Here is a 27,585-nt window from a genome sequence, read left to right on the forward strand (position 1 = left end):
CTACTTAAATCTTATATATTTAATATACTACTTTAGTAGGAACTATTAAACTATTAATTATTGTAACAGGCTAGGTCTGTCACATGGGATGCTCTCGGCTATGTTCGGCACTGAGTAAGACATCAAGGGATAGGATATCAAGGGATAGGATATCAAGGGATAGGATATCAAGGGATAGGATATCAAGGGATAGGATATCAAGGGATAGGATATCAGGGTCGAAGATAAAAGGGCATGTAGATGTAGCTGAGATGAACAAGAAACCTTCCTTCCTCATCTGAGGATTCTCATTTGAGAAAGGAAGTACGAGTTGCAACACTGCTCCTACCAACCCTTTGCAATTATTATTTTATATCTAAAGATATAGAAGTAAACTTTTTTATAGTTAGATAATTATATATATATTACTATTATATTATTAAGTCTAAATTAAATTCTATTAAAGAATATAATATAGAACTTATTTTAAACTTAAATAGTATTATATAGATCTAACTAAAATATTTTGATAATTTCTAGTAACTTTCTAATTACTTTTTAAAATAAGATCTAATAATAATAGTTCTTTAATCTCTTTTTAGGGGAGGATATATATATATAATTTCAACTATTAGTTTTACTTTAAAAGTTAGTATTAGAGATAATAAAGTTAAAGATATCTTATTTAGTTAGAAAGAACTTTTTAAGCTTATATAGTTTCTTAGAAATTATAGAAGTAGAAAAGCTTACTATTATAAAAGTATTTTAAACTTTATTATTACTAGTATCTACTTATTTTTTAAACTTAATTTCTATCTTAAGAGATTTTTAATAAAATAGAGTTATATATATAGATTAAGTATATTTATTAGATAATTAACTATACTAGATACTCAACTAGGTATGTAAGAAGAAAAAAAAAGAAGAAAAAAGTTAGTATGTATCTCATCCAAGACTCTAGACCGAGACTAATCTTGCTGACTTGATCCAACCTGGCATCAGACGGCCTTGTTGGACGACGGCATGCAGAGCTCTTGAGAACAATTTCCATCAGCCCAAGGCCTTCCTTCGTTCGAATGCAGGTCACAATGGATGAAAAATGCATGTACATTGTTAATTTGACCACGCCTCCTCCCTGCTGTATTACAAGGGTCCGGATTCCCATTGACTGGCAGAGAATCAATGGGGAAGCACCCGCTTCTGTTATCAAAAGCAAGGGTTCCGGGTGTCTAGCGCGGCATAGATAACGGTCAGAGAAGCTACCTACAGTCGATGCCTCATATTCTCAGCTGTCGATTTGTACGTGCCGTTTCTCCTGTTCTCCGAGTAGCCGACACGCCATGTGTATGATGTGGTTATTGCAGTCCCGAATAAAGACGACAATGGCCAGAACATCTCCTTAGTCCCTACGGGCGCAGAGTAGGACAGATCCGGGGAGGCACAGCGACATCTCCTAGAACCCTGAGACGACGCACCAGCGGGCGAAGCGCTGTTTGCAGCCGGATGGACTTCCTTGCCGAGTACACTGCGAGGGCACCGTTTCGCTCGTCTGGCCATGGCGGCAACTGTGAGGAGCGCGACGGCATCGGCACGAGAGACAGACACATTTCGGGTAGGGCTTCGGTTCGGGATGGGTATTCACTATTCAGGGACAGACGGAGACGAAGAATAGGCTTTAGGAGATGCATGGAAAGTGAACCGTGTTGTGTATGACCATGTTTCTTGAGACGAAATACGGAAAAGTCGGCCGTCGTCTGGTGTCTGCCTGAAACGGGCGGAATTTGAGCAATCTCATCACTGTCATGATTCGCCCAGTGTCTGAGTCCTTCATCATCTCCGTTCATCTCGTCCACCTGCCGTATTCGACATGGCACTGAGCAGAGCAGACCAAAGCAGAGAATCAGAGGAGCAGTATCCATAACCACCCAAGGTAGTGTAAGGAGGCAAAGCTCCCCAGCTCTTAGCTTTGCAGCTTCCCATCTGGACATCGAGCCCATAACGCCGGTTTGGGGAAGTGGACAAGGATGACAAGGCAACCTTCCCGCCGCTACCAACCTGATGGGAGACCGACAAAAGAAGGCAGGGGCACCGGCCGAAGTGCCCGAGTAACTGCACTTTGTCATGATAAGCCATCCGCGGCTGATTGGACGATACCGCTCCGGTGAGAACGCGGCAGGTGCCCCGGTGCGTGCCAGTGGGGGCCGGCCAGCTTCCAGTGGCACTCACCTTCGAACCTTCTTTGCTTTTCCTGGACCCCTGCCCATCCACGTCCCATCCATGCAGTGTACTGCGTACTCCGCCCCTGCTTTCAACATCACTTCCTCCAGTGTCTTTCTCCTCCTCCTCCTTCTGCTGCGCTGCTGCGAGTCACAATGTCCGTCAGTCTGTCTCTCCTACCCACCCAATCAAGGCGCGCAGGACTTGACTTTAACAGCGCGCTTTCTCGCCGTTGAACCGCGCACGAGACAGACCTCATGCCGTGTGACAACCAAAAACACATTCTCTCGGCATCAACCGACTTTTCCACGCGGATTAGTCTCCGTACATAAACCAGCCCGCCGGCCAGCGTCTCAATCTCTCTGATGCTACGCCAGAGGTAGGTTTGCTTGAAACAGAAATGCTCCGGCGCCAGCAGCGCCCTGTGTTGATTATCCATCTCACCGAAATCACCAGTGCTTCATCTCGGCCTGCAGGGATATCAACCCGCCCTACCACCTGTCCCACCCGGACTCAAGGACCGCCGGCTGCACCAAGCCTCCCGGACTTTTGTCCTGCTCTCCTCCTACTGGCATCAGTGCTGGCCACTCTTTTTCCAGAACAGGCATCTTGAGTGGTTCCTTGCCCTCGTTGTCGTAGGCGCCTGTTGACCCAGCCAACTAGCGTCGCCCTGTGCCTGGCATACGATATGTACTACGTATGGGGGCCGTGGATAGCGGAATATTGGCTACTACTCTTCGCAAGTGCTGCCACAGTCAGCTCAGAGGCCGTGCGCATGTTGGGCTTGACCATCCCCCACGGCTAACTTTGATCTGCCACTGCAGAAGGGTTGATAAAAGACTGGCGTGAGCCATCACTAACATCTGTCGGCAGGGGAGATCGAACGGCCCCCTTGTCAGATCATGGAATTTCTCACACTTTCTCGTCATACAGTCATCTCCAAGGGTGTTTATCTCCCCAGAGTTAAGGGGGCCGAATCCTACCTCCAGGAACCATCTCCGAGCCTGCCGTCACGTCATTCCACCGCGGCCTATGATCCGCGCCAGGAAATGCTCGCGACTCCGCCTCCCCAGGTGCTTGGCCATATCAATACCCCTCTGCTTCCACGCGAGCCAGCCCTTGATCATCTCGTCAGCTACGATATAAGTTACGGGGACACACGAAGTGTTTGCGTGTCTGGTTGTCGACGACTGTCCCTCATAAACTGGTTGTAATCTGAAGATGGTTTTACTGAGAGAAGCGCTAGATGGTCGCATCTACAAGCACCAAAATTTGAGAATTCCTGAATATACGCCAAATAACCAGCCACTTCTCGAGATGGCATTACTATTACCGGTTTACATGCAGCTCGTCACTGCCACCGTTGTGCGGGTACAGCCAGAACGTTAGATTGGGACATGAGAGCCACAAAGTCTTGAATACTTCCTCAAACAGAAGGCGGGTAGGCCCCAGTCATGCCGCCCCTGAATCTCAGAGCAAGTCTTGGAAATGGTTGGAAATGGGTAAACCTCCATCATCGACAGCAGTGTTGGATCTGGGCTTCGGCAGCTACCTTGCCTGCTCGATGAGCCGCTGCTGAACGGCACCTCGGTGTCGGCTAGGCCCGATGGAGTCTTGCAGACTTCCATCAGTCTGGCCCTTGCAGCTAGCTCGAACGCGCGCGTTGTAACCCCCCAGCAAATGCTTCGCAAGCAGTGTCGAATCTAGCCTTGTCCCGCCGACGAAGCTTGGTGGCCAACCTCGGACGGTGAGCGAGTTATCTCGGTGCTTACGATACTACTAACAAGGGGTTCTGTTGAAACGTTCTCGTCCGTGTCGCCTGCATCAACCGCATTTCACGCGGAAGCGCGGGAGAAAGCCGCGTAATTGTGCTTACAGGTGAGAGCTAGCAGGATTGCGTAGACGATAGAACATTCCGGCCCTGAATCTAAGCTTCTTCTCTACTCTGCATTGTGGTTTGTGACATGGTTCATTTTACCCCTTTATGGCTACCCGTTTGCCAAAAGTATGACTGGCGAGTAACGAAGTCAAGTTGCAGCTACGCAAGCATAATCGAGCTGAGCCATAATGCCAGACGATATGTATCATTCTCTCCACCAACTGTACTATATCAGTTTGGGTAGGAGACCCTTACCTTCTCCTATATATTTGTGCACATGTATCTGGGGCGCATTGGAGAAAACCCCATCATTGCGGAAGGGTGAAGCGTCCGGCTTGAAATAATGGGTTATACATTCTGTTGCTCAGCTCCATCTCTACCGAGGCTAGCAAAAGTTGCCGATCGTCGCGATGTCAGTCTTGCACGGTGATGTTCGCATTATTTGCCCGTGGTCGGCTGTGTTCAGCATTGACAAGCGGTCCTCTGGCGCAGTGTCTTCCGTAGGCAGATGGAACGATGTATGACGGCCATGACGAAAATCACCTCTCGTGAGCCCGACAAGTAAAGAATCTATCTAGTACATTGAGTAAACCTAGGCTACCCCTCGCTGACTGTATTATCTCTTAGACACTCCGGCTCCAAATGACTGCGATCAGACACCTGCCGACAGAGAGCCTGCCAAACAGGTAGAACCAACCACATTGACAACCCTTCCTCCAACTTAGCTAATCAAAGCCCCTCGCGGGAGCAATGCCCAGTGTCCACCACAAGAGCACTTCCGCTGCTGCGCCAGGACGAACGTGAAGCCGGGTCTCGAGCCAGAGGCATCTTCCATAATAGCAGCGCACCGTACACAACGCCTCCACTGCGGCGTCTTCGCCTCCTCGAGCTCCTTGGCGCCTCTGACCGGCGGACCGACCAGCTCGACGCGCTTGAACGCGTCGATGTACTGGCCCCGCGCCCTCCTGGCTGACAAAGAGCGGCGGTCGTCGTCAATCTCGAGGAGGTCAAAGTCTGCAAAGAAGAGCTTGGACGGGTCGGTCTGTGCGCGGTAGTTCTTGAGGTCTGTGTTGAAAAACTTGAGAAGGACTTGGAGGAACGATGGGGGTGGAGAGGAGGCTAGAAGCATGTTGAGCTCGCAGTGGAACTGGGCGCCCTTGATCTGTTGCTCGATGGCTTTTGGGTTCCCCTGAGCGCCGGCGGGGTTCTTGTTCGCTAATGCCGCGAGAGACGTTTGATAGGCCGAGCGGATATCGTTATTGAGCACGGTGAGGAGGCGGTCGAACTCTTGTACTTTTATGAGGCTACTTGATGTAACGCGCTGCATCTTTTGGTATGCCTTGTAAAGGACCGTGTGGAGGTTCTTGGATGTCGCGGCGTTGGGGTCGTTGGCGTTTGAAATCGCAGCTCGACGCTCGTAGAACTCGATGGCTCTGTTGGAGAGGATCTCGAGGTGAAGTATGCGGCGGCAAACGGCAGAGAGGAAGCCACGGGTAGAAGAGCAGAGGAGGAGATGGAGCGAAACGTCAGAGCGGGACTGTAGGTAGGCGCTCATCTCTGAGAAACGCTGTGGGGTGAGGAGAGCGAGGAACTGCGGATCGTCCAGAAGGGCGAAAAGAGAATCAGTGAGCCACGAGAGCAGGTCGAGAGACCACTTCGCGCATCCCGAGAGGGCATCAACGACTTCGTGCTCGTCCAAGGGGCTAAGCTTCTCGCGGATGTTGACCGGTGTGTTACTGGCGATTGTGATGAGGATGACGACATTGCGCGCGTTGAGAGCTAGCATCGCAAATTTGCTGCCAAAGGAGCGTGGCTGGAACATTCCCTTGTATCCCAAGTGGTTGAGAATGCTCAGACACATTTGAAGTGAGCTGTTCCGGACGAGACTATCGTGATGAGTGTCTTCAGAGTAATCCACGGGAATCTTGAGCATGCGAACAATCTCGTTCATCCAGTCGAAGGTGAAGCCTGTTCAAGTCAGATGGCTCAGCAGGAGAAAGGAGGAAAGGCCCACGCACGCTTCTTGTCTGCATATGGCCTTGCAACGGCTAGGATATCGTCGTAGTTGATACTGTTGAAAGTCGCTGTTGACGCAGCTACTGTCAGGCCCGCCAGCACTGCGGAGTATTGGGCTGTCATACATCAGTCAGGGCTACAATGACAATATCAATTGCTAGATATCATTACCCTCTTGGTTGGAGTTTCCGATATCCCCCAATGGATAGTGCAATCTTGTCCATTTCACTTTCCCGTCGTCCTGTATCTTGACCAGGGAACAGTTGGTTGGGGACAGGGCTGCTTGTAGACCTGTAGGGTTGTGTAAGCCGAGGTTGCAAATAGGAAACAGAGTCTGGGCTCACAAGGGGAATCATCCTGAAAAGTGAAGCCGACTTGGTTGAGAGACATGATGCGCTCCAGGTTCATTTCGTTGTAGATTTCCTGTAATGTGAAGCGGTCGCGGTACTCCACAGAGCCGTCACTAAACGCCAGACAGACGACTCTGCCGTATTGTAGACTATGGACACCGATGATTGCTTTGTTAACTACCACGGGGTCGTATTTCTTGAGGCGAGATGTGGGCTTGGGCTGTGCCAGGATTTAGCATTAGTCACTTTTCGTGCATGGCTCTATGCTTACTGTGGGCGCTGAGCCCGTGCTATTTCTCCGGTTTCCCAGCTGCTCAAAGGCAGGATGCAGACTTTGGGGTTGGTCGTTGATGACCTCCCATTTGTCAATGATGCTCTGTGTTTCTTGGTACGGGGTATTCGGGGTTGGCAGGTAAGTGCGGACAGCGAGGATGACAAGAGGAGCCCATCCCTGGCCAGTCAAATCCATAGTCGATGGCAAGATCTCCAGGTGTGTTAACTGTGTCATGGCGGAGTCAATCGGCGACGTACTTGATCCGCCAGGCAACCAGCTGGAGATGGCGACGTGCTTTTCTTGCATTGTCGGGTTCAGCGGCTGGCTCCCTGGGGGTGGCTTGTTGTCTGATTGTGACTGCGGTAGACCCCAGTGTATGCCCACCCTCACAACTTTCAGTTGCTTGGATGCAGTAGCCAGAACCACCCACAATGAGCCTGCATAAAACGTTAACGACTGCGGTGGTTATGATGCCGAGTTACTCACTCTTGTCGCTGTGAAGGGCGGCATGTGTGATCAAGTCGTCAGATGAGTTGATGCTCTCGAGCTCCAAGGTTGTCTCTTCAATCTTGTTGTTGTTCTGGGCCCAGAACATCTTCAAATCACCGTTTGCTGTGACGCACAGCAAAGCACTCTTTGACTGATTGGGGTGCCAAGGGCCATACGCATGGACGAAAGAGCTCTCGTATCGATACTGATTTCCATCCTTGACGGCTGGTCCATGACACACGTAGTACTGAGCATGAGCAGGACGTTAGCGAGGGAAAAGATGATGCTTCGAACTACTAACCTGCTTGCTTTGAGGGGCCAAGGCAAGCCAGTAACAACCAACGACAGCGTGAAGGTCGTCGCATGGCTCGTGGTCCCATTTCCGAGTGGCAAAGGGTCGGTTTAGGTTGATGGAGTAGGTCAGTATTGAAACCCGCCCTGTTGCGTCGATGACAGCCAGCTCGGGGCTCGCGGTCGACGCCCAAGCAAGATGAACAATAGGGCTCGATGGATTCGTGCTGACGAGTTCAACCTTTGTGGGCTCGCTGAGGCCCCATTCGCCATTGTCGGGGTGAGAACGCAGAAACCTGGTTTCCAGAGACCTGCCATCTGGAGAGACGGAGGCGATGGCGCCAGATCTCGACCAGGCTACTCCCCTAGTATTTCAGTAAGTACAAGGCTCATAGTTGTTACGAACGTGTGTCTAAGAGGGTGCTCACTGGCAACAGCCACGAGTTCGCAGTTCATCTATCCTCTGGCGCAGCTGCTTGGAGGGGGGGCGGGCGGTTTGGAGAGACAGGCCAACGCCAACGCCAACTCCTACGCCAACGCCGACGCCGACCCCGTCACCGAACAGGTCATCGACGTCGAGCTGATCAACTTGCATGGGACCACCGTTCATGGCATTGTCCAGCATAAGAGGCATCTTTGCTTCAGTCATGAGGGCCTTTAGTCCCAATGTCGACGTTTACGAATGCTTGTGCGTATCCAATCCAAAAATCCAACGTCGTCAACCACTAAGATTCGTCTCAGTAAGGCTGTAGGGTTGAGTTCAGGGCGACGACTTTACAAGCCGACTGGAGGTCATCTTCCGGAGCAGTTGAGTGATAGGAAGTTTACCCTACCAGTTGGACTGGAACCGAAAATGCTGCCCGGAAAGTATGGACAGGCAGGCTGGATGTCGTCGTAGTGTGAGGTGGCTTCGAATTGGATAGGTAAGGTAGGTTGGCACGTTGGTAGGTCGAGTCGACAATCAGTGATTTGTTGGAACCAATGGGCGTAACGATTGACATGAACACACGCTGGACCCTCTACAGTGCAGAGGACCTTGGCTGCTGGGTGGAAGGTACGCCAGCGGATCCTTGCCTCAGCCTCAAATTCTCAGGATGGTAGAGTGGAGACGCGTCTTGCTTCCCACGGGATTGAAAGCTTACCTCAGCCAGCCACATGTCTGGTTGAGCCACATAGGTGTCAGCCACAGTGAGGCTGAAGTCTACTTTCTAAGGTAAGATTTGAGGTGCGGTGCGCCCTGAGTGATGTGCATTGCGGCAGTCCACACAATCTCAACGCCGTGGGGAAACAGCGACCCGTGACGTCCGTCCGATGATCCCTGCAGGAAAGGGCCGGGCCCCCAATCGATTGTGACAGGGAAGGGCAGACGGACAGACGTGGACACGGGGGCGAGCAATGTTTCCGAGCAACGGGCGTCCACTCACAGTTCCCTCCAGGCTCCGGTTCGCCTGCCTTGTGGCCCTGTGGGCTGCGGTAAAGTACCTACTTAGACACTAAAAGGTACCTACGAACACCACCGCAGTCTGAACCGTTACCTCACAATGTGTTGTCGCTTTTCCTGGCGCCCGCGACTCGGCCGCGTTTCAGCCGACCATGGCCGCCGCTTGCATTGTGTAATGACGGTTGAAGGACGATAGTGCTCTGTGCATGGCACCGTCATATCTTACCTAGGGCCATCAAGAGACATGGAAAGAGTCTTCATACCATGCACTCAATAGACTGAAGCATGTTGGCAAATCTCATCTTCAGCCCATGAATGGATGACGTAGTGTTGGCCAACTATGTTCTGCGCGACTTTGCACGCGAGCATTGTTTGCCCTGGCATTTGCGTCCAATTGACGGAGTTGAAAAATTGAGAGATCACGTCCGCGCATATAGCTACTTTTCACACACACGGAGGCTGAAAGGGTCTTGTTAGACCTGGGCTGTTGTACGCTGGAATAGCCAGCTGCATCTCACCGCTGGATCGACAGGCCACTTGTGACGGCCCCATACATGGCCGGTTGAGAGAGAAGATGTAGGAGAACGGTCGAGTGCGGGATCGAGTCATTTTCGACCAGCAGCTAGAAATACCTAAGCAGCGGGGTTGCTCGTCAGCAGCCGGATGTCGCATGATTCCCAATGAACAAAACGAAGTAAGTGTAGGTATAGCAGTTGAGGGAAGAGGGGAACGGCTCAATAACAAGAGGGGAAGGGCGGTTGGGAGTTAGCACAGGCGATGTATCTCTTCTGCAGATTGACGCAGAACGGTACCACGAACCAACGACCGGAAAGTGGAGTCGCTGTTAGATTTTTTCCTCAGTGTTTTTTTTTTCTTTCTTCCCACCTCCAACATCAGAGGCGAGAACCAATGGGAAACTAAGCGACACTCTCGCTGGAGGCCGGAACCAAAACAAGAGGCACCTAGCTAACGTGCCGCAGACTGTAGTGGGAGCGTGCGCGAACAAGAAGAAGCGTGGCACCGAACCCAGCCAGAACCGCCAACGCGCACTAGCCACCGGACGGGTACTCTTGCCCGCCCGCATCCCCATCTGCTACGGCGCCGTCGCCGGCTCTTGTTCCTCGTTCCTCGTTCCTCTCGACTTTTGCTTTTCCCTTTGCCTTTCTGATTGCTTGTGTGATCTGAATCTGACAGTCATTCTGATGGTCGGGCTCGACCCTCCAACACCCCCCCTTTCCTCCACACTCTGCCTCACCGTCACTGCCCTCACATCTGCTCTGCCCTCTCTGTCTCTCTTTCTCTCTCTTTCCGGCTCTTCCTAGCTTACTGGCCGGCCACCTTACTCAGTACCCATCGCACCCAACAAGCTTGTTGTTATTGACGGCACCTCGCTGCGCTGCTTGCCCTACTTTATCTGCCCTGCCCAAGGTTCCAAGTCATCCGCCGCTCTCATTCCCGCCGCCGCTGCCCAGGTCCCAAAGGCCCCTTCCTTCCCTTCTCCCCCCTCCCCCCCCCCCCTTCTCCCTCCGTGCCCCATCCATGTACGTCTGCGTACAGGTTGTACGGACAGGTACTTGTTAAGGTACCCTCGCCCGGATCCTCTCTCCACACCTTGTCTTTCTTCAACGACACTTCTCATCTCCCGTGGACAGCGAAAACCCTTTCAACCCTACCTTGGAGAAAGGACTATTCAACCAGCATACACCTTTACAATCGCCATGGTATAGAACATTTTTGCTCATGACTTTCTTTGATTTTATCAACCGTCTTCTCTCCTCCAATCCCTTGTCTCCGGCCACCGATACCCACACCGACACCGAAATGGACGCACCTTCCTCCCCTTCAAATATGGGTGTCGACGCGCATCAAAACACCTCATCTCCCTCCGACTCGCCCCTTTCATCGCCCCTGTCGCTTCTCTCAAAGTCGCCCTCAATACCGTCATCCCCTGAAGCCGATCTCGACGCGTCAAAACGTTACCCTTCCCCGACCTCCTCCATGCCTTCGGGTGCTCAGTCACCAGTCAAGCTAGAGACCGCCGATGAATCCGTCCCCGCCATCAAGCTCGATGACCCTTCCGACTCCATTAACGTGAACTCGAGCGACGCCAACGAAGGCCAGCCTCCCCGAAAGCGTCGCAAGATCACACCTCCCAAAGAGCGCACTACCGAGCATCTTGACTTGGAGAGCTGCAGCGAGAATGACGAGAAATTGGCCCGCCTGGTCTCCGCCTTAAAGAAGAGGAAGAAGATTGTCGTCATCGCCGGTGCTGGAATTTCCGTATCCGCAGGCATCCCCGATTTCCGGTCCAAGAAGGGTCTTTTCGCAACTTTGCCCAACGATCACAAAATGAAGGGGTCCGGCAAGCATCTTTTCGACGCGTCTGTCTACAAACACGACTCCTCCACCGAAAAGTTCCACAAGATGATTTGCGATCTGTCCAACATGGTCAAGGCCGCCGAGCCGACGCCCTTCCATCACCTACTAGCCTCACTTGCCCACGAAAAACGATTATTACGACTCTACAGCCAGAATGTCGACTGCATCGATACCAGCATGGAGCCTTTGAAGACGGCTGTTCCTCTCAACACGAAGGGACCCTGGCCAACGACCATTCAACTGCACGGCAGCGTTGAACATATGGTATGCTCCAAATGCGCCGACATCAAGCCTTTGAAAACAGAGCTTTTCGTGGGTCACGAGGCTCCACTATGCGAGGAGTGTGTTATGATTGACACACTCCGAACTCAGTATGAGCAGAGGAGGAGCCACGGCATCGGTCGCTTGCGACCCAGAATGGTACTCTATAACGAGTTTAATCCTGATGAAGAGGCCATTGGAAAGGTTTCCAGCGTCGACCTCAAGTCGCGTCCAGATGCCGTGATTGTTGTCGGCACTAGCCTGAAAATCCCTGGCGTCAGACGACTCGTCAAGGAGCTGTGTCAGGTGACCCGCAGCCGCAGGGATGGGTTTACCGCATGGATCAACACCGACTCGGAACCTCAACACAACGATTTCAAGGACTGCTGGGACCTGGTTGTCCGAGGAAAGTGCGACGATGTCGCTCATTGGGTCAGCTTGCCACGGTTCGATGAGCCTCAGAGCGGGGATAGCCCTTACCTTAGTGAGGAGGATGAGCAGCAACGTCGGGCTAGGCTTTTGAGAGACAACTTGCTGGTAACTCTCCCCGGGTCGCCCACCAAATCCGACTCTGGATCTGCAACCGAAAACAAGAAGCGCAAGCTTGTTGACCCCATCCAGAGTATTCCTACTCCAACAGCCAGCCCTAGAATCAAGGCAGCCGAGACTGGGAAGAAAGGACCCAAGTCAAAACAGAGCAAGCTCTCGTTCGGTGGCCATCAAGTCGCATCAGACACCGATGTGTCAGCCAAGAAGGTCAAGAAGATAACGGTCAAAAGACCTCGCAAATCCAACGGCAAGAAATCTAACGAGCCGCCCAAGAATGCGCTCAGTCAGACCTTCAAGACTCAGAAGAATCGCGAACTTGCCGATATGCCTCAAGAGACACTCGCCGGCAAACTGGACAATCAGCATTACAAATTTGCAGAGGACAAGCTTGCTTCTCTGCTGCCACCTCTGCGACCCGAAGCCCAGAAGCCAGCCAGGAACATTTACTACCCTCAAAAGCCAGCAGCGGAATCTGCTCACGATGACAAGACACCGTCATCAAAGTCATTTGAGAACATCACACGGCCCGCCTTGACAGAGCGTCCGAAGTCATCGCCTGCCACCAGCAGCACGCTGGAAGGTATGCAGAGCGACATGCGGCCGGCAACCCCCATGCATGAGCGACGTAAATCCGAGACCATTTCGCCTCAGTCTATTCCTAGGGGGATGGAGCAGCTGATGGACTGAATACGAAAACAACGCCCACCTTATAGGTGCAGCCAACATTGATATTTGTTTACATTTTATGCATAGAGGACGGATTCGTCATGCTGGTACCGAAGCGTTCGGGCCGCAACCAACGATCATTGGGATGCTGTTATTTTTATGAGAGGAGTTGGCCTGGATCATTATTACGCCGTTTTCTAACTATGTACATAACGTCGACTCCTTGTACAAAGGCGCTCCTGCAGTTGAGGTACGAGCCATTATGATCTGGGTAGGACAGGCGGAGGCTTTCTCAGGCGGGCTCTCATAACCCTACCGACGTACAAAGAGGCGCAGAGAGCATGGACCAAAATAACGGAATAGAAGGCGTTGAGTCTCCGGCTGCGAGGCGATATCGTTAATATATCACTTGATATGCACCTGGCCTTTGGGCGCTTTTCCGAGTTAATTCATATGCAGTCTGGTTTTGTTGGGTTCCCAATGGTCACACAGCACGGAGATGGAGATACTGCCCAGCAACAAGGGCTCGTCGTTATCGAAGATGGCCGGGGCGTGCGGTACGCTACATACGCCAATAGGTCTTTCTTTGCGCGTTCTGCGGATGTCGGCCTCAGGTGGTCCCTGACAACATCAGCGACTCTCCCAATTGCGTTGTTCTTCCGTTCCTTCATCCGACGACAGACGAACATGGCCATTTTCTCACGTTCACATTCGCAATACAGTTTCAACGAGAAGTATTAAATAGATTTGTAAGGCGGAGTATTCCGCCATCTCTTCGTGGGGGCTCTGCGCGATCGCGGGGCGTCTTTTCCACCGCCAACCCCGTCGTAGGGGTCCGCGCACACCCCATCTTGTTCACGAATCAGGGCTCTTCAGGCCGTCAAGATACCTAAACACATGCAGGTCCCTTATTTTTGTGCTCTCTGACTCCCCTCGCTGCTTGTAAATACTCTAATAATGAGGACATATGCTCTTTCCATGGGCTCGACAGGTCCAGCGTGACTCACGGCGAGTTCCGCTCTGGGCCCAACCGACAAGAAGCCGAGCCATGTGGGCACGCGAGTCCACGTCCAGTCGAACACGGCTGACAAGGCTGCTCACCGAGCAGAGACAAGGCCAACGTCATGTGACCGCGACCTCGACGCCTATGATGCTTCTTCCGCGAATCAACGTTGTCACCTGGTCCACACGGTAGATGTGCCTTTCTTCGTCTGCCCCCTATGAGACCAAAGAGCAGGAGAAAAGACACGATGCTTTCGCAAAACTCCAAAACGGGTCGTCCTGTACCATGCAAGTCCGGGTATGTTGTAGTTCATCATTCCCTCGCCTCGACAAAGATGCCTTCCTCCCTAAGTACCGAAACGCCGGGCCAATGCTGAAATAAACACGAATCATGACTTGATCGAAACTCTGCAGAAGGAAAATGCCATCCGCTTTTCTGTGTTGTTATCATGCGAGATCTTGCACCTAGGAGGCGGCAGCCGTGCCATTCGCCGCCACGGCAACTGGCTTGTCTCCGTTTTGCTTCTTCGCTTCTCTGTCCCGCAGGACTCTATACATGGCGCTCAGTCGGTCGCCTGTCACCTCATTGCTGGTGCTGTCGACAGGCCAGAGATTCGCCAAGAATTCCCTATGATTCTGTTAGTATGCAGTGACTTGAAAAGCATCGTGTCGATGTCTCATACCAGAAGCGGTTCTTCAGCGAGTCATCGCGTTCCTTGACGAATTCGCGATCCAAAAAATTGCCAATGACAATCAACTCTTCGCCGAAAATCTTGGCCCGCTCCTTGCTAGACTTGACTCTTTCCTTTGTCGTACACAGGATAGCCTCAAAGTTTGCACGAACTGGCTTAAGCAGATACCATAGCATGGCATCTGCATCCGTCTCCCGCTCCTCCTTGTTGTCTCCCATCCTGCGCAGCTGGTCCAACCGACGCAGGGCCTGGTTACGGCGATCGCTGTCGGGCTGATTAGTTCTTGGGGTGTTGCTCGAACGGCGGCGGTCATCGCCATGCCGGTTCTCGTCAGGTCGGCGAATCTTTTGGCTGCGTTCACCATCATCACGGTGTCTGCGCTGATCGGCCCTCGGAGATTGTTGCTCATCGCCATTATTCTTAGTACGGCGAGTCTCGTCCATTCTCCGATGCTTGGGAATGCGGCCTTCGTCATGCCCGGAGTGCTTCCGCTTTGAATCAGGTCGCGGCGTTCCTCGCTCTTCGGCATTGCTGCGGCTGCGGTGGTGCTCGCCGTGGCTGCGTTCTCGATCCCTGTAAGAGCTGCTCTTCTTTAAAGCCGGTGGTGCAGGGGACGCGGCGGCGCTACCCACGTCACTGCGACGGTGCCCGTTTGTCAATCGCTTGTTATTGCGATGGTGATTTTCGACAGTTCGGTGGGCCAGTGGGTCTGTAGAATGCTTGGCCTGGAGCACAGAGAGCAGGTACTCCGAACGGCGCACCAGATGAACAGCACCAGGGGAGCTGACGCCCTTGTCGGAGGCCTTGTTCCGCTCTTCCTTCTTCTCTATACGGTGTTCTTCGAGGAAGAACTTGTCCCCCATGTCCAGCTGAGGGTCGTCTCGGATCTGCGTCCACGCGCCAAAACCATACCGGTCAATGCCAACAAGCAGCATGCCATCCTCTCGTGCGCCCCACTCGCAAGTGTAATGGGCAGCCTTAGTCGCGTCGGCGAGGCGAAAAGTCTTGAAGTCATCATTCTTCTGCAAGATTTGACGAAGAAGACGAAGTTGCTGCGGCCGCTCTATTGCGGTTTCGGCGTTCATCTTGCGAACTTCGCCAAAGTCCACCAAAACTGCCTTTTTGTCCTTCTTGGTCAGGGACTTCCCGAGCTTCCTTTCGTCATCCATTAGGCGTGCGCTGTTCTCGTCGAGTGCGTCGCCACATCTCTTGGTGAAGTCATCCAGGATGGATTTGAGGAAGTCGCGGTCACGACCTCCAAGTCTTGCTTCTTGAATGATCTCATCGCCGCGGTCTTCCATTGAGCCGTACCGAAAGAAGGCCTTGAGAAGATTGCGGGTTTCCTTTTCATTGAGTGGCCGCTTCGGGTCTGACAGTAAAGCACGTTGCTCTTCGGCCTCCTGCCGTTGTTGTTCTTCTCTCTGGCGCTTCTTTGCGAGGCGGTCCGACCGGTCCGTCTCGCCTCCATGCCGGTTTTTGATCGTAGCCCTCCGTGGTGCACTCTCAGCAGCGACCTTTGCGAGATACTCCTCATTCTTCCGATGGTCCTCCTCAGCTTTGATGACGGCAAGTTCCTCTGCAGGAATAATCTGGTCCCAGTCCAGTGTGAGATCGTCCACCTTTACGTCAGTGTACTGCATGAAATTGTCCCAGTCGATGCCACCGCTGCTCAGGTTCATCTTGTCGTCAACCTTGGTCTTAGTGACTTCAGCGTTCTCCAAGATGGAGTCAATGTCCAGCTGTTCAAGTCGTTCCTGGTTTCCGGTCTGCTCGAACATCTTCTGAGAGCGCATCTTGAGGATCCATTGAATATCTTCCGCAGAATTGGGGCCGTCGACCCTAATGCCTTTCTTGTTCATCTCGTCGCGGAAAGCTTTTCCATCATCGGTGACGCCAGCCTGAATAGTGAGATATTCAAGAAGTAGCTTGTTGCGGGCTCGCTCAAGGACTTCTTCCTCGACAGTTTCTTTTGACACAAGGCGGTAGATGCTGACTGGTTTCTTTTGGCCAATTCGGTGAGCACGGCCCATCGCTTGCAGATCAGCTTGCGGGTTCCAGTCAGAGTCGAAGATGACGACGGTGTCTGCAGTCATCAGGTTGATACCGAGACCACCAGCTCTGGTAGATAAGAGGAAGCAGAAATCCTCGCTGTCCTCGGCGTTGAAGTGATTGATCGCCAGGCGCCTGGGGCCTGCGGCAATGGTTCCATCAAGACGCTGAAATTTATACCCTCTCAAGACCATGTAGTCGCTCAGGATATCCAGCATTTTAACCATCTGACTGAAGATCAGGACTCGGTGGCCGTCCTTCCTGAGCTTTGTCAACAGCTGGTCGAGAAGCATCATCTTTCCACTGCTGGCAATCAAACCCTTGATCTGGTCTTCACGACGGGTACTGCCGGCCAGCACTCTGTCTTCGGCACCGGCAAACATGTACGGATGGTTGCTGACTTTTTTCAACTCCATCATGATATTCAATAACGAGTTCTTCTGGCCGGTCGCGTCGGAGAGAGCAGCATAGTTTCGGGTCAAGATGTTCTTGTAGTACTCCAGCTGGACATCGGAAAGCTCAACGCGAATAATCTTTTCAGTCTTCGGCGGCAAGTCTGATTCGACAGTCTCTTTGGTACGGCGGAGGATGTAAGGAGCGATGGATTTATGCAAATCTTGCAGCTTCTCCTGTGCGTCATTTCCTGCTAAGCTCTCGAGCTCCTCGTCAATGATGACTTTGCCAGGGTTCAAGAAGTCCATGAGTGCCGAAAGTTCAGCCAAATTGTTTTGAATGGGTGTGCCGGTGATCAAGATTTTGCAAGGAATTCCGAAGCTCACAAGTCTTTGATACAACTGCGATTCCTTGTTCTTCAGACGGTGAGCTTCATCGACGAGGAGGGCCTGCCATTTGATTGTCGAGAGGAATTGCCAGTCTTGGAGAATCATCTCGTAGGAGGTAATCAGAGCGTTGAACTTGGGCTTTTTAGGGTTGCCGTTGACGATGAGTTCGTTTTCACGAATGGTATTGCGAGCAGTCTCGTTTCCGAGATACACGACATAGTTCATGTCTGGAGACCAATTGTCGAAGGTATCTCCCCATGCTGGAATGACACTGAGGGGAGCAACAATCAGGAAGGGGCCCTCTTGCTCCCGTTCATTGCGGAGCCAGCTGAGGAAAGAGACACTTTGAACGGTCTTTCCAAGACCCATTTCATCGGCGAGGATGACGTTGTTGGCGCGGGTCCAGTTGAGGCAGAGGAAATTCAAGCCCCTCAGTTGAAAAGAGCGCAGCTCGCCGCCTTTGATGTAATCAGGCTGCGCTTCCAGCTTCGTCATTCTTGTTCGCGTATCCGGATTCGACTCTTTCCGATCCGATACCCATGAGCGCGAGGATCGGTCCAGATACTGGTCGATCTTGTCTTGGAACTCTGCGTTGATAGCAGATGCGGCTTCCCACGTACACTCGTCGTAGTAGCAACCCTTCCACTTGACGAGATATTCGTCGCCGTCATCGCCGTCTCGCACTGCGACAACTCTGTCTACTTTGGTAAAATCCTCCAACGCCTCTTCTTTTCGCTCGCGCTCCAAGAAGAATTGTTCCTTATTTTCGGGTGCGATGTCATCACCGAATCGGATGTAAAGTTCGTGTTCTACGACGGCTCTGTAGTAGTTTTCGATCCTGCGGTAGCCTCGCAGACCGCGGAGTGTGTCTGTGGTCTCCCAAGTGTCGTGCATATGCGATTTCCCTTGCCACTTAATGTAGTATTCGAAGTCGTCTTTGCCGGAACTCCATGAGAGGTCGAGGTCGTCTTTGAGCTTGTGCTTCAGGACCTTGTCGATGTAGGGAGAATCGTCAACGACGTCTGCAGCATAGTAATTGGGTGTGAGCTCGGACGCGTCTTCATCCTCATCGTCAACGTCGCTCTCTTCGTATGCTCCTTGCTGCACCTGGGCGGCCCGCCTACTGGACCAACGCTTCTCAGCGAAGACCACGTTTGGCTGGGCTTCTCGCTGGCGCCGTGCCTTCTTTTGCAGGCTTTTTGCGCGTGCACCGCCGTAGTTATCAGAATCGGAATCGGAGTCGACGGACGGCTGTCGCGCGGGAGTACCTCTTTTCGAAGCTGTGATGCGGAAGTCAGTCTAATGGTGCGGAAGGCATCGATGAGGAGAAGGGGCGTTTTACATTGTCTTGAGGTTTCTACACGTCTTCTCTTGATAGTCCTTCGGTTAGTAGGAACGACGTCGGAATCATCATCAGAGTCGTCGGAAGAATCGACCTAAAATGGCGAAATCGTCAGGAACAGCCATCGAGGCGGGGAGATTGAGGCACTCACCATCTTGCGCTGCTGTGTTGGGCGAGACTGAAGCAGTAGTTAGTGGAGACACTCGTCTCATGGATCGCGAATCAACGTACGCTTCTTCTCAAGCCATACAGCTCTGGATTTGCTTTGATGTATTCGTCTTCTCTTGCGGCGACCTTGCGCTTTGACGGACGTTGAGAGTCGTTGGAGCTTGAATGAGCATCGCCAGCTCCGTCACTCTGGACAATGGATGCCGCGTCATCATCCATGTCAAAGTCTGCGTCATCAGAAGCATTATTATCATCACCGGAGCTGTCGCTCTCGGCGAAGTCGGGTGCTCCGTTGATGTATCCAGTCGAGTCGTTGGGATCCGGCGACGGCGACGATGAAACAGGTACTGCGGCATTATCGTGCACATCAGAGAGGTCACTATCGCTCTGGTGACCACGGGCGACTATTGGAGAGGGAGAACCGCCCTGTGGCGACCGGAACCCGTTTGTGGGACCGGGTTCGAGGGGGCTAGACATGACGATGGTCTAAGTCGAGGCTGCCTGCTATAGATGGAACGGCATTAGCCATGTGCCATAACGGTGAGAGGCATGGGCACAGAAATAGCATAATGAGCCAGCTCTGGCGACAGGATATGTCATCATAGAACGGGGAAAAGCGCAATATTGATGGAGGAGGCACCCTCGTCGCATCGCAAAGACGCGATCGATGGAGACGAGGCTGAAAGTTGATGGCGGTGCCATTGTGCCCATCAGACGTAACAGATGCGCCGTGGCATGACTCCAGGGCATCAGAATCGTTTATGGGGGCGCCATCTTCATCAACCAAAACGATTCCATTGGCCACTAGGGTCATGGCCGATATGGATATCAAGATGCGAGCGCGCCAGCTCGAGGCTGAGATGATGGTTCGCGACGGGAATTTGGGCCGGCCGTTGCAAGGCCAGTATGGTGGGTGAAGAGGCAACTTACAAGTCATTAACATGTGGCCCCCAGGCAGCAAGTACCATTGATCTGTATCAGATGAGGTATTGAAGAAGGATATGGACAAGTGACGTTGCGTGGGTTGTCCAGAGCCTGGCGGGTGAAGGGTGGTGGTGGATGGAAAATGTACTGGTGGAGAGGCAGGAAAGAATTGAGGTGGATGCACGGGTGAGGTACAGGTGGTTGTAGCGCTAGCCGCACTGAATCACCCCCGAGAAAAGTGTCGCACGTGGTGGCCTCAGGCACCGATCCTCTTGGGAGCCTTCAGCAAGCGGGCGACCCAGCCGGAGGGCAAGACCGGCAGTACGTACCTCGTTGCTATCGATAAGGTAAGGTAAGCGTAGTCCGACTCTCGCCGGTGAATGAGCGAATGAGCGAATGAGCGACAGGGGTGGGAGGATGGGGGCCACGACCTCCAGCCTCAGCATCTGGACCAGGCGCACGCGCCGCCGCGAGCGGGCATAGTTCACCGAGACTCGGAACCCCGCTAGCGCCGCGATTTCACCGCTCCCGTCTCGTTTCCCCACTCTCAACATCGCAACTCCGTTACTGCCGATCTGATAAACATATGAGAGGCGGGATCGGACAACATAAAGGATCGGCTAGCTATCAGATTTACTTGCCGAGAGTAGAACAGACGTACTGACTCTAGTCTACGCTGTGACTTGCTCGGTTGATGCCCACTGGATACCGATTTTCGAGCCTTCGCCCAAGATCAAATCCCAATGTCAGAAAGGTTTTTAGTACCTAGGCAGACAGTCGTAGAATCTGTTCTGGTATGCCGATAGTTAAGCTAAAGCAAAGTTTCAACTGGAAGGCTTGGTTAAGTTCTGAACAGAAATTAGTGTTTCGATGTGTCCAGAACCTGGAAAACGAAGAAGCGAAGACTGCGCATTGATCATACGACTTTCTCTTTCGCGTTTGTCTTTCTCTTTCTGACGGGCCACTCCTTTCTTTCTGCATGTGTTAGTTGTGTTCTAAGAAATTGTTGCTAAGCAAACGACAACCGCCCTAGGAGACTGGAATGCAATGGCGGGCGTCTGCGCAGTCATCTTGGACAACCTAGTCGCTATGCCCTCGCTTGGCCAGGGGTTGGTGGACAGCTGCCAGATGGAGCGACCGAGGCTTCAGAAAGCACGTCTTCCGGCAGAAGCTCCAGACTCCAGAGACTCGAGGCAACCGAGTGGATACGTTCTCCATGGTTCGATCGAACACGCACAGTTGGAGAGTGCATAATTAAAGTATTCTGGCAGGTATTAGTTGGCAAATAGGTAAACAAGCGGTCAACGGTCTTTCGGACGAGTGCGAGTGCATAGGCACATTCCAAACAAGATTGGTGGATGGCACTTGCAGTGGTTGCTGAGCGCACTCTAGGCATGGGAAGCCGGGCGTTTGGCCTCACCTAGCATAGTGATGTCAGGTGTTTCCAAAGTAGCGCAAGGTACTGTTTCTCGCAAATTTGGTGTCCGATTACTTGGACAGGACCCAAGAACCCTCACTGGCGGGGTAGTGTGGCAGGTAGGGTATCGAAAAGTGCCCCGCCAAAAATTGGGCGATTCACACCAGTGACGGCGCACACAAATTGGATGACCGACTGCTTTTCGCTGCCGCAACCGTGTTTCTCGTCTCCGACACTTTGCAACAACACCAAAAATTCTTTTCTTCCGTCATCTCCAGAAGGCCAGGTCGCGACGCCTCGACAATCCTCGCCGCTTTGCCCGGTCCTGCAAATTTAATCCCGTCTCCTCCCAACTCGACCGACCGAACTCTCTCGCATTGCCTCGCTGCGCTACGCTCCCGCCCTCCCCTCCTCTTTTTTTTATTTTTATTTCCTTCGCGCGCAGAAAAAAAACTGCCCCACCAACCCTCCCATCGTTAACCCCGCCTCGACCAGTCGGGCACCATCATCACCATGTCGGACAAGCTCACCCGTGTCGCTATCGTCAACAGCGATAAGTGCAAGCCCAAGAAGTGTCGCCAGGAGTGCAAAAAGTCTTGCCCTGTCGTTCGCTCCGGCAAGCTCTGCATCGAAGTCAGCCCCGAATCCCGCATCGCCTTCCTGTCCGAGTCGCTATGCATCGGTTGTGGTATTTGCCCCAAGAAGTGCCCCTTCGGCGCCATCACCATCATCAACTTGCCCACGAACCTCGAGACCCAGGTCACCCACCGTTATTCCGCCAACAGCTTCAAGCTTCATCGTCTGCCCATGCCCCGACCAGGAAATGTGCTGGGTCTCGTCGGTACCAACGGTATTGGAAAGAGTACCGCTCTGAAGATTCTCTCCGGCAAACTTAAGCCCAACTTGGGTCGCTACGACAACCCTCCTGACTGGGAAGATGTCATCAAGTACTTCCGTGGTTCTGAGCTCCAGAGTGCGTGAACCGAGCTCCAGAAACTTGGCCTATCACATGCTGACCCCTTTTTACAGACTACTTCACCAAGCTCTTGGAGGATGACCTCAAGGCTGTCGTCAAGCCGCAATACGTCGACCAGATTCCCCGTGCCGTCAAGGGCCCCCAGAAATCCGTCAAGGCTTTGATCGACGCCCAGAGCTCCCTCGACAACAAGAAGGAGGTTTGCGACGTTCTTGAGCTCAACCATATTATGGACCGTGAGATCAACCTCCTGTCTGGTGGAGAACTGCAGCGTTTTGCCATCGGAACCGTCTGTGTTCGCAAGGCCGACGTTTACATGTTCGACGAGCCGTCTTCCTACCTCGATGTCAAGCAGAGATTGGCCGCCGCCCGTATCATCCGCTCTCTCCTCCGTGACGACGACTACGTCATCGTCGTCGAGCACGATTTGTCTGTCCTGGACTACCTCTCCGACTTCATCTGCGTTCTGTACGGTCGTCCTGCTGTTTACGGTGTCGTCACCCTTCCTCAGTCCGTGCGCGAAGGTATCAACATCTTCCTCGACGGCCACATCCCCACCGAGAACCTGCGTTTCCGCGACGAATCCTTGACCTTCAAGCTGGCCGAGGCTGCCGATGAGTTCGCTGCTGAGAAGTCCCGTGCCTTCAAGTATCCCAAGATGGAGAAGACATTGGGCAACTTCAAGCTGAAAATCGACTCTGGCGACTTCACTGACTCTGAGATCATTGTCATGATGGGAGAGAACGGAACCGGAAAGACCACCTTCTGCCGCATGCTTGCGGGCGCACTCAAGCCCGATAACAAGGCCTCAGTCCCTGAGATGAAGATCTCCATGAAGCCCCAGACCATCACTCCCAAATTCGAGGGCACTGTTCGTCAGCTCTTCTTCAAGAAGATCAGGGCCGCTTTCCTGTCCCCTCAATTCCAGACCGATGTCGTCAAGCCCCTGAAGCTGGATGACTTCATTGACCAGGAAGTCAAGAACTTGTCCGGTGGTGAATTGCAGCGTGTCGCCATCGTTCTGTCTCTGGGTATGCCTGCCGACATCTACCTCATCGACGAGCCTTCTGCCTACCTCGATTCCGAGCAGCGTATCATTGCTTCTCGTGTCATCAAGCGTTTCATTATGCACGCCAAGAAGACCGCCTTCATCGTCGAGCACGATTTCATCATGGCCACTTATCTCGCCGACCGAGTCATTGTCTTCGACGGCAAGCCCGGTATCGATGCGCATGCGAACAAGCCCGAGTCTTTGCTGACCGGCTGCAACACTTTCCTCAAGAACCTTGATGTCACCTTCCGTCGCGATCCCACCAACTACCGTCCCCGTATCAACAAGCTGAACTCTCAGCTCGACCAGGAGCAGAAGCTGGGTGGCAACTACGTAAGTTTTATCGTAAAAGAGCGTGGCTCGACCACATTTACTAACTGCGCATGTAGTTCTTCCTGGACGACGGAGACAAGACGAGTTAAAGAGGGCATCCACAAGGATATTTTTTTCCCTCTGCGTCACAATGCATTCTTTGACACAGGCGTTAAGGGCGTTCAAAAGGGGCATAAGCGGCAGCTGGGGAGGCGCGCTTCCGGCGGTCAGGATCACGGTTTGGGTTTAGAGGAGGCCGGCGCGTCCGAGGACGATGACGCCGAAGGCTAACAACGGCGACGGCAGTCTATCCCCTGTTGTCTGGTCCTACGGAGAATGACGTGGGTTGATCCCGCTGCGTAGGGAAATCCCTCATTCGGGTCCGAGCCACTTCTTCCTCGGCCGGCACATTCATTTGGGACACCCAGACTCTGTAGATTGAGGGACAATGGATCAAGCAGGATGACTGCCGTCAGTCTTGTCATCAGCAATGTGCTGTGGCAAGACTCGTGCATATATAGAACATGGCAAGATATATATCACGTAGCAAAATAAGAGGAAACAAAAGACCGTTGTTAAAAAAGCTAAGTACGTTTTTTATACTATCCGAGAAGTGCGCACCTGCAGTTAGGTCAAACAAGAGATATACATACAGACTAAACAAATGCCGGGAATGCCCACTCCTGATGGTGGTAGCGGATGAAACACGCGAAGGGCGTACGGCAGAAGAGAAATGCCACCCGACGAACAGCGCGCCGGGAAATGCAGGGAAGAACAGGTGTGTCTGTAGGCGCAGCAGTAATCACGCTCTCACTGACGGCTGGTGATTTCCGATACGTACTCGAAAGTCACTTCTCATGCTGGTTAATTCCTCCTCCGACCCTCGTCGTGACTGGCTCAATCTTCCTCGATTTCGCCTTCCTCGGAGCCAGAGTGGACCCCAGCGTCGTCCTTGTTATTCTTGCCCTTGTCTTCGTTGCTGCTCGCAGCAGCGGGAGCTGCGGCCGGGGGCGGAGTCCTGTTTTTGGTGCGTGTATCACGTTGGGGGGTGCGCTCACGGGGTGTTCTTTCTCTCCTCACTCTCTGAACCAAGGTTAGCGAGTCGTTCCAAGGAAGAACATGCTTGCCCAACACAGGCGACGTACCTTTGAATCTCTGGAATCGCGACGGTCATCCTCATCTTCCTCGCGGCGACGCCGAGATCCAGATGGGCGCTCGTCCCCATAAGGGAGCTCATCGTACGATCCCATTCGTCGTCGGTAAAGTCTCTCGCGCTCCTCTTCCCTGTCCCTCCTTTCGCGGTCGTAGTGGCCATCATCATCGCGGCGGGAACGATGACGGTCATAGTCGCGGTCTCGGTCGCGCTCGCGATCTCTGTCCCGCTCACGCTCACGCTCCCTCTCGCGGCGGGGAGGTGGCGATAAGCGGCGGTCGCGATCCGAAAGAAGGCTCTCGGCCATGGTCGACTTGCGGTGGTTGCGCTCGCGCTCTGCAATGGCTTTACGCCTATCCGCCTCGTATGCGTCTGGCTCTGGGCTACGACTTCGCCTAGTAGCACGGCCACTGCTACGATGAGATCGCTCACCTCTAGATCGGGGTCTCTCACGGTACAGATCGCGTTCGCTAGAGTCGCGGCCACGGCGCCGGCGGCGGTCGCGATCAGCCTCTTCCTCCTTCTCACGGAGTCGTTTCATGTGCCTGTCAAAGGCTGAGATGCGCGCCTCTTCCGAGGTGACTGCCAGGTAGGCAGGGATATCCGCAAGGCGAGATTTGACCTTCTCGTACGTGTCATCCAATGTGATGGGGGGATCCATACGTTTAAAGTATGCCCGGAGATCATCGGCCGCTCTCCGCTGTTGTCGCTCGGATTGGCGCTCCTCCTCGGAACGCTTGGAGGACCGTCTCTCCTTGATCTGCACAAACATCAGCTGCGGCGATAAACGATTGAGTTGAGACAGCCTTACCCGTTCGAAAATAACCATAAGCGTTTCACGATCAATGTTAGCAGTTCGTCGATTCTTCTTGATAACGGCGTGGAACTCCTCAAAAGTAGTCTTGGGGGTGACATCAAACTGCTCATCCTGTGAAAGGGTTAGTGGGCCGCACACAAAAACGGAAGACACGGGCAACGTACTTCAAGGACATCCCCCACGTCATTCTTGGCACCGCGGATGGCTTTTTCCTCCTCTTCAACGAGGTCCCAAAATAGTTCCTGGGGTGTAGAGCCGCCCTGGCCGGCCATGTTCTTGTAGCGATCGTCGTTCTCAATGAGGGGGTGAATCAGGCGCCACTTTGTGCCGGCATTGATCTTGCCGTCTCTCCTGAGCTCATTAAGGAGCGAAAGGAAGGCGTCACGAGCCTTGCGCTCTTTACGGAACTTCTTGTTCTTCTGCTCCTGCTTAGAGTCGTTGAAAGCACGTTCCAAAGCCTTCATGTGGTTTTGGAATGCAATCAGGATGTCAAACTTGCTCAGGGTCATGTACTTCTCATCATTTTGGAAAGGTGCCGTGGATGAAATAAGCCCTTGGGCGTCCGACCAGCGTGTGTAAGGCTCCAGGTTGAGCTTTGGCAGCAAATCAATCAAGCCGTCCATAGCGGTCTTGCGCATGGCGGCCTGGTTCTCCGTGTGCGCCTTCTTGAGTTCGATGATGTACTCCTCGAAGAGCTGACGGCGCTCGGATTCGTTATTGGTAGACCGGAAAATGGTCTCGCCTTCGATCATGGGTCGTGCCGTCTTCCACCGGGTGTAGTGCTTGATCTCGGGATGACGCTTAAGCATGGTCTCGAAGTCAGTACGAAGCTTCGTCAGTCTCTCCTTTGCGCGCTCCTTGTCTTGGACGATCATGTCATCGCAGTACTTCTCGAACGCTGCCTTGCGATCCTTCGGATCCTTTATCGCCCGATACTGAGGGTCCTTCGCAATGGCTCGCAGCGTCTGCTCCCATGTCCAGTCGGATTGTACACCACTACGCTTCAGCAGCTTAGTGAAAGCAGCTTCGGCTTCCTCCTGCGTAGCAAATTCGGGCTCATTGCTGGCGGGAACGAACGCCTTTGCGTTTGTGTCGTTTCCATACGTCAACTGGCGCGATTCGGGGAATGTTTCACGATCACGGTCGCGATCGCGATGGTCGCCACGGTAAGAGTCATATCCGGAGTTGGAGTACCCACCACAAGGTCCTCCTCGGTCGTAACCTCGATCATTCGTGGGCCTGCGCTTGTTAGCTAGCGACGTGCATGGGGGTGGTTAATTTGCGTACGCAGATATGGCCGGACCATTGGTAGCTCCCAAAGCGGCCTTATACGCCTCGGGCATCTCCCATGAGCTCGTCTTCGTCTCGGTGTTGTACCAGTACTTGCGACCGCCTTCGGCAGTATACTCCTTCCACGGCTGATTGGCAAGCGCTCTCTGTAGATCAATTAGCGATAGTCACACGTGTCGCAGGTCAATTCTAATACCTCAGCAGACGTCATCATGTCCTCGGGTTTGGTCCATTGCGTGACCTTCGTCGCGGGGTTGTAATAGTAGGCTCTGCCGTCAGGCGTGCGATGCTCCTGCCAAGCCGCGGGCGGCTGGCCGTACGGGCTACCGGAGCCGTTCATGGCGAAATTATCGTCCGTGGCTGATCCGTACAAGATCGGTGCGAAGCTCGACAGTTACTTGTGTCGATTTTGATGAAGGAATGGGTTTGGAGATGATCTGGCTAGCGTCTCGAGGAGAAGATCAAGCAGGTCGTCACGCGGCAGGTACGCGAGAAAAGGCTGCGAACAATTTGCGAATGCACGGAATGCGCAATTTGGTTCGGGGCACGGACTGGGGTAGCTTGGAGGGTGAGGGATCCACTGCCCGTCCAGCATGTCCGTGTCCCCGCTGAGGTAAGCCAAACAGGGGACCTCCAATCCCATTCAGAGCCAATCAACGCTCTCAATGAGACCGGCTGCCAACACCACGACCTCACCTCGATACATCGGAGCTTTCACCGAGACCCTTTGCCGCACTGCAACGATACTTGCGAGGCAACAACTCAACCGACTGTCTCTCTTCTAATCGTAAGAAGTAAATCGTGAAGCTACTGCCGTTC

General features: G+C 53.0%; 6 protein-coding genes across 6 annotated transcripts; 3 read left to right on the forward strand and 3 right to left on the reverse strand.

The window, feature by feature from the left end:
- Positions 1-2,351: 2,351 nt before the first annotated feature.
- CGGC5_v013739 (uncharacterized protein) lies at positions 2,352-2,835 on the forward strand (the record flags this gene model as incomplete). Its single annotated transcript, XM_066152970.1, has 3 exons — positions 2,352-2,357; positions 2,534-2,575; positions 2,653-2,835. The coding sequence occupies 3 exons, from the start codon at positions 2,352-2,354 to the stop codon at positions 2,833-2,835; spliced, it is 231 nt and encodes a 76-aa protein (XP_066007742.1).
- Positions 2,836-4,796: 1,961 nt separating this feature from the next.
- On the reverse strand, positions 4,797-8,129 carry sin4 (Mediator of RNA polymerase II transcription subunit 16; the record flags this gene model as incomplete). The annotated part of the gene is made up of 8 exons (XM_032023415.1): positions 4,797-6,043; positions 6,094-6,207; positions 6,263-6,382; positions 6,436-6,661; positions 6,713-7,152; positions 7,202-7,451; positions 7,506-7,860; positions 7,924-8,129. 8 exons carry the CDS (start codon positions 8,127-8,129, stop codon positions 4,797-4,799), a joined length of 2,958 nt encoding a protein of 985 aa, XP_031879848.1.
- A 2,655-nt stretch (positions 8,130-10,784) lies between these two features.
- On the forward strand, positions 10,785-12,812 carry CGGC5_v013741 (NAD-dependent protein deacetylase hst4; the record flags this gene model as incomplete). The annotated part of the gene is made up of 1 exon (XM_032023413.2): positions 10,785-12,812. The coding sequence occupies one exon, from the start codon at positions 10,785-10,787 to the stop codon at positions 12,810-12,812; it is 2,028 nt and encodes a 675-aa protein (XP_031879788.2).
- Positions 12,813-14,258: 1,446 nt separating this feature from the next.
- Positions 14,259-19,794, reverse strand: hrp3 (Chromodomain helicase hrp3; the record flags this gene model as incomplete). The annotated part of the gene is made up of 7 exons (XM_066152971.1): positions 14,259-14,421; positions 14,477-18,596; positions 18,659-18,752; positions 18,810-18,836; positions 18,890-19,230; positions 19,302-19,330; positions 19,757-19,794. The coding sequence occupies 7 exons, from the start codon at positions 19,792-19,794 to the stop codon at positions 14,259-14,261; spliced, it is 4,812 nt and encodes a 1,603-aa protein (XP_066007619.1).
- A 1,886-nt stretch (positions 19,795-21,680) lies between these two features.
- On the forward strand, positions 21,681-23,616 carry RLI1 (Translation initiation factor RLI1; the record flags this gene model as incomplete). Its single annotated transcript, XM_032023411.1, has 3 exons — positions 21,681-22,140; positions 22,197-23,527; positions 23,584-23,616. 3 exons carry the CDS (start codon positions 21,681-21,683, stop codon positions 23,614-23,616), a joined length of 1,824 nt encoding a protein of 607 aa, XP_031879790.1.
- A 787-nt stretch (positions 23,617-24,403) lies between these two features.
- prp40 (Pre-mRNA-processing protein prp40) lies at positions 24,404-27,106 on the reverse strand (the record flags this gene model as incomplete). The annotated part of the gene is made up of 6 exons (XM_032023410.1): positions 24,404-24,589; positions 24,652-25,419; positions 25,471-25,587; positions 25,641-26,715; positions 26,764-26,912; positions 26,963-27,106. 6 exons carry the CDS (start codon positions 27,104-27,106, stop codon positions 24,404-24,406), a joined length of 2,439 nt encoding a protein of 812 aa, XP_031879791.1.
- Between the last annotated feature and the right edge of the window lie 479 nt (positions 27,107-27,585).

This window comes from Colletotrichum fructicola (assembly GCF_000319635.2).
Source record: "Colletotrichum fructicola Nara gc5 chromosome Unknown KSG_Nara_v1_contig08, whole genome shotgun sequence".
Classification (NCBI taxonomy): Eukaryota; Fungi; Ascomycota; class Sordariomycetes; order Glomerellales; family Glomerellaceae; genus Colletotrichum; species Colletotrichum fructicola.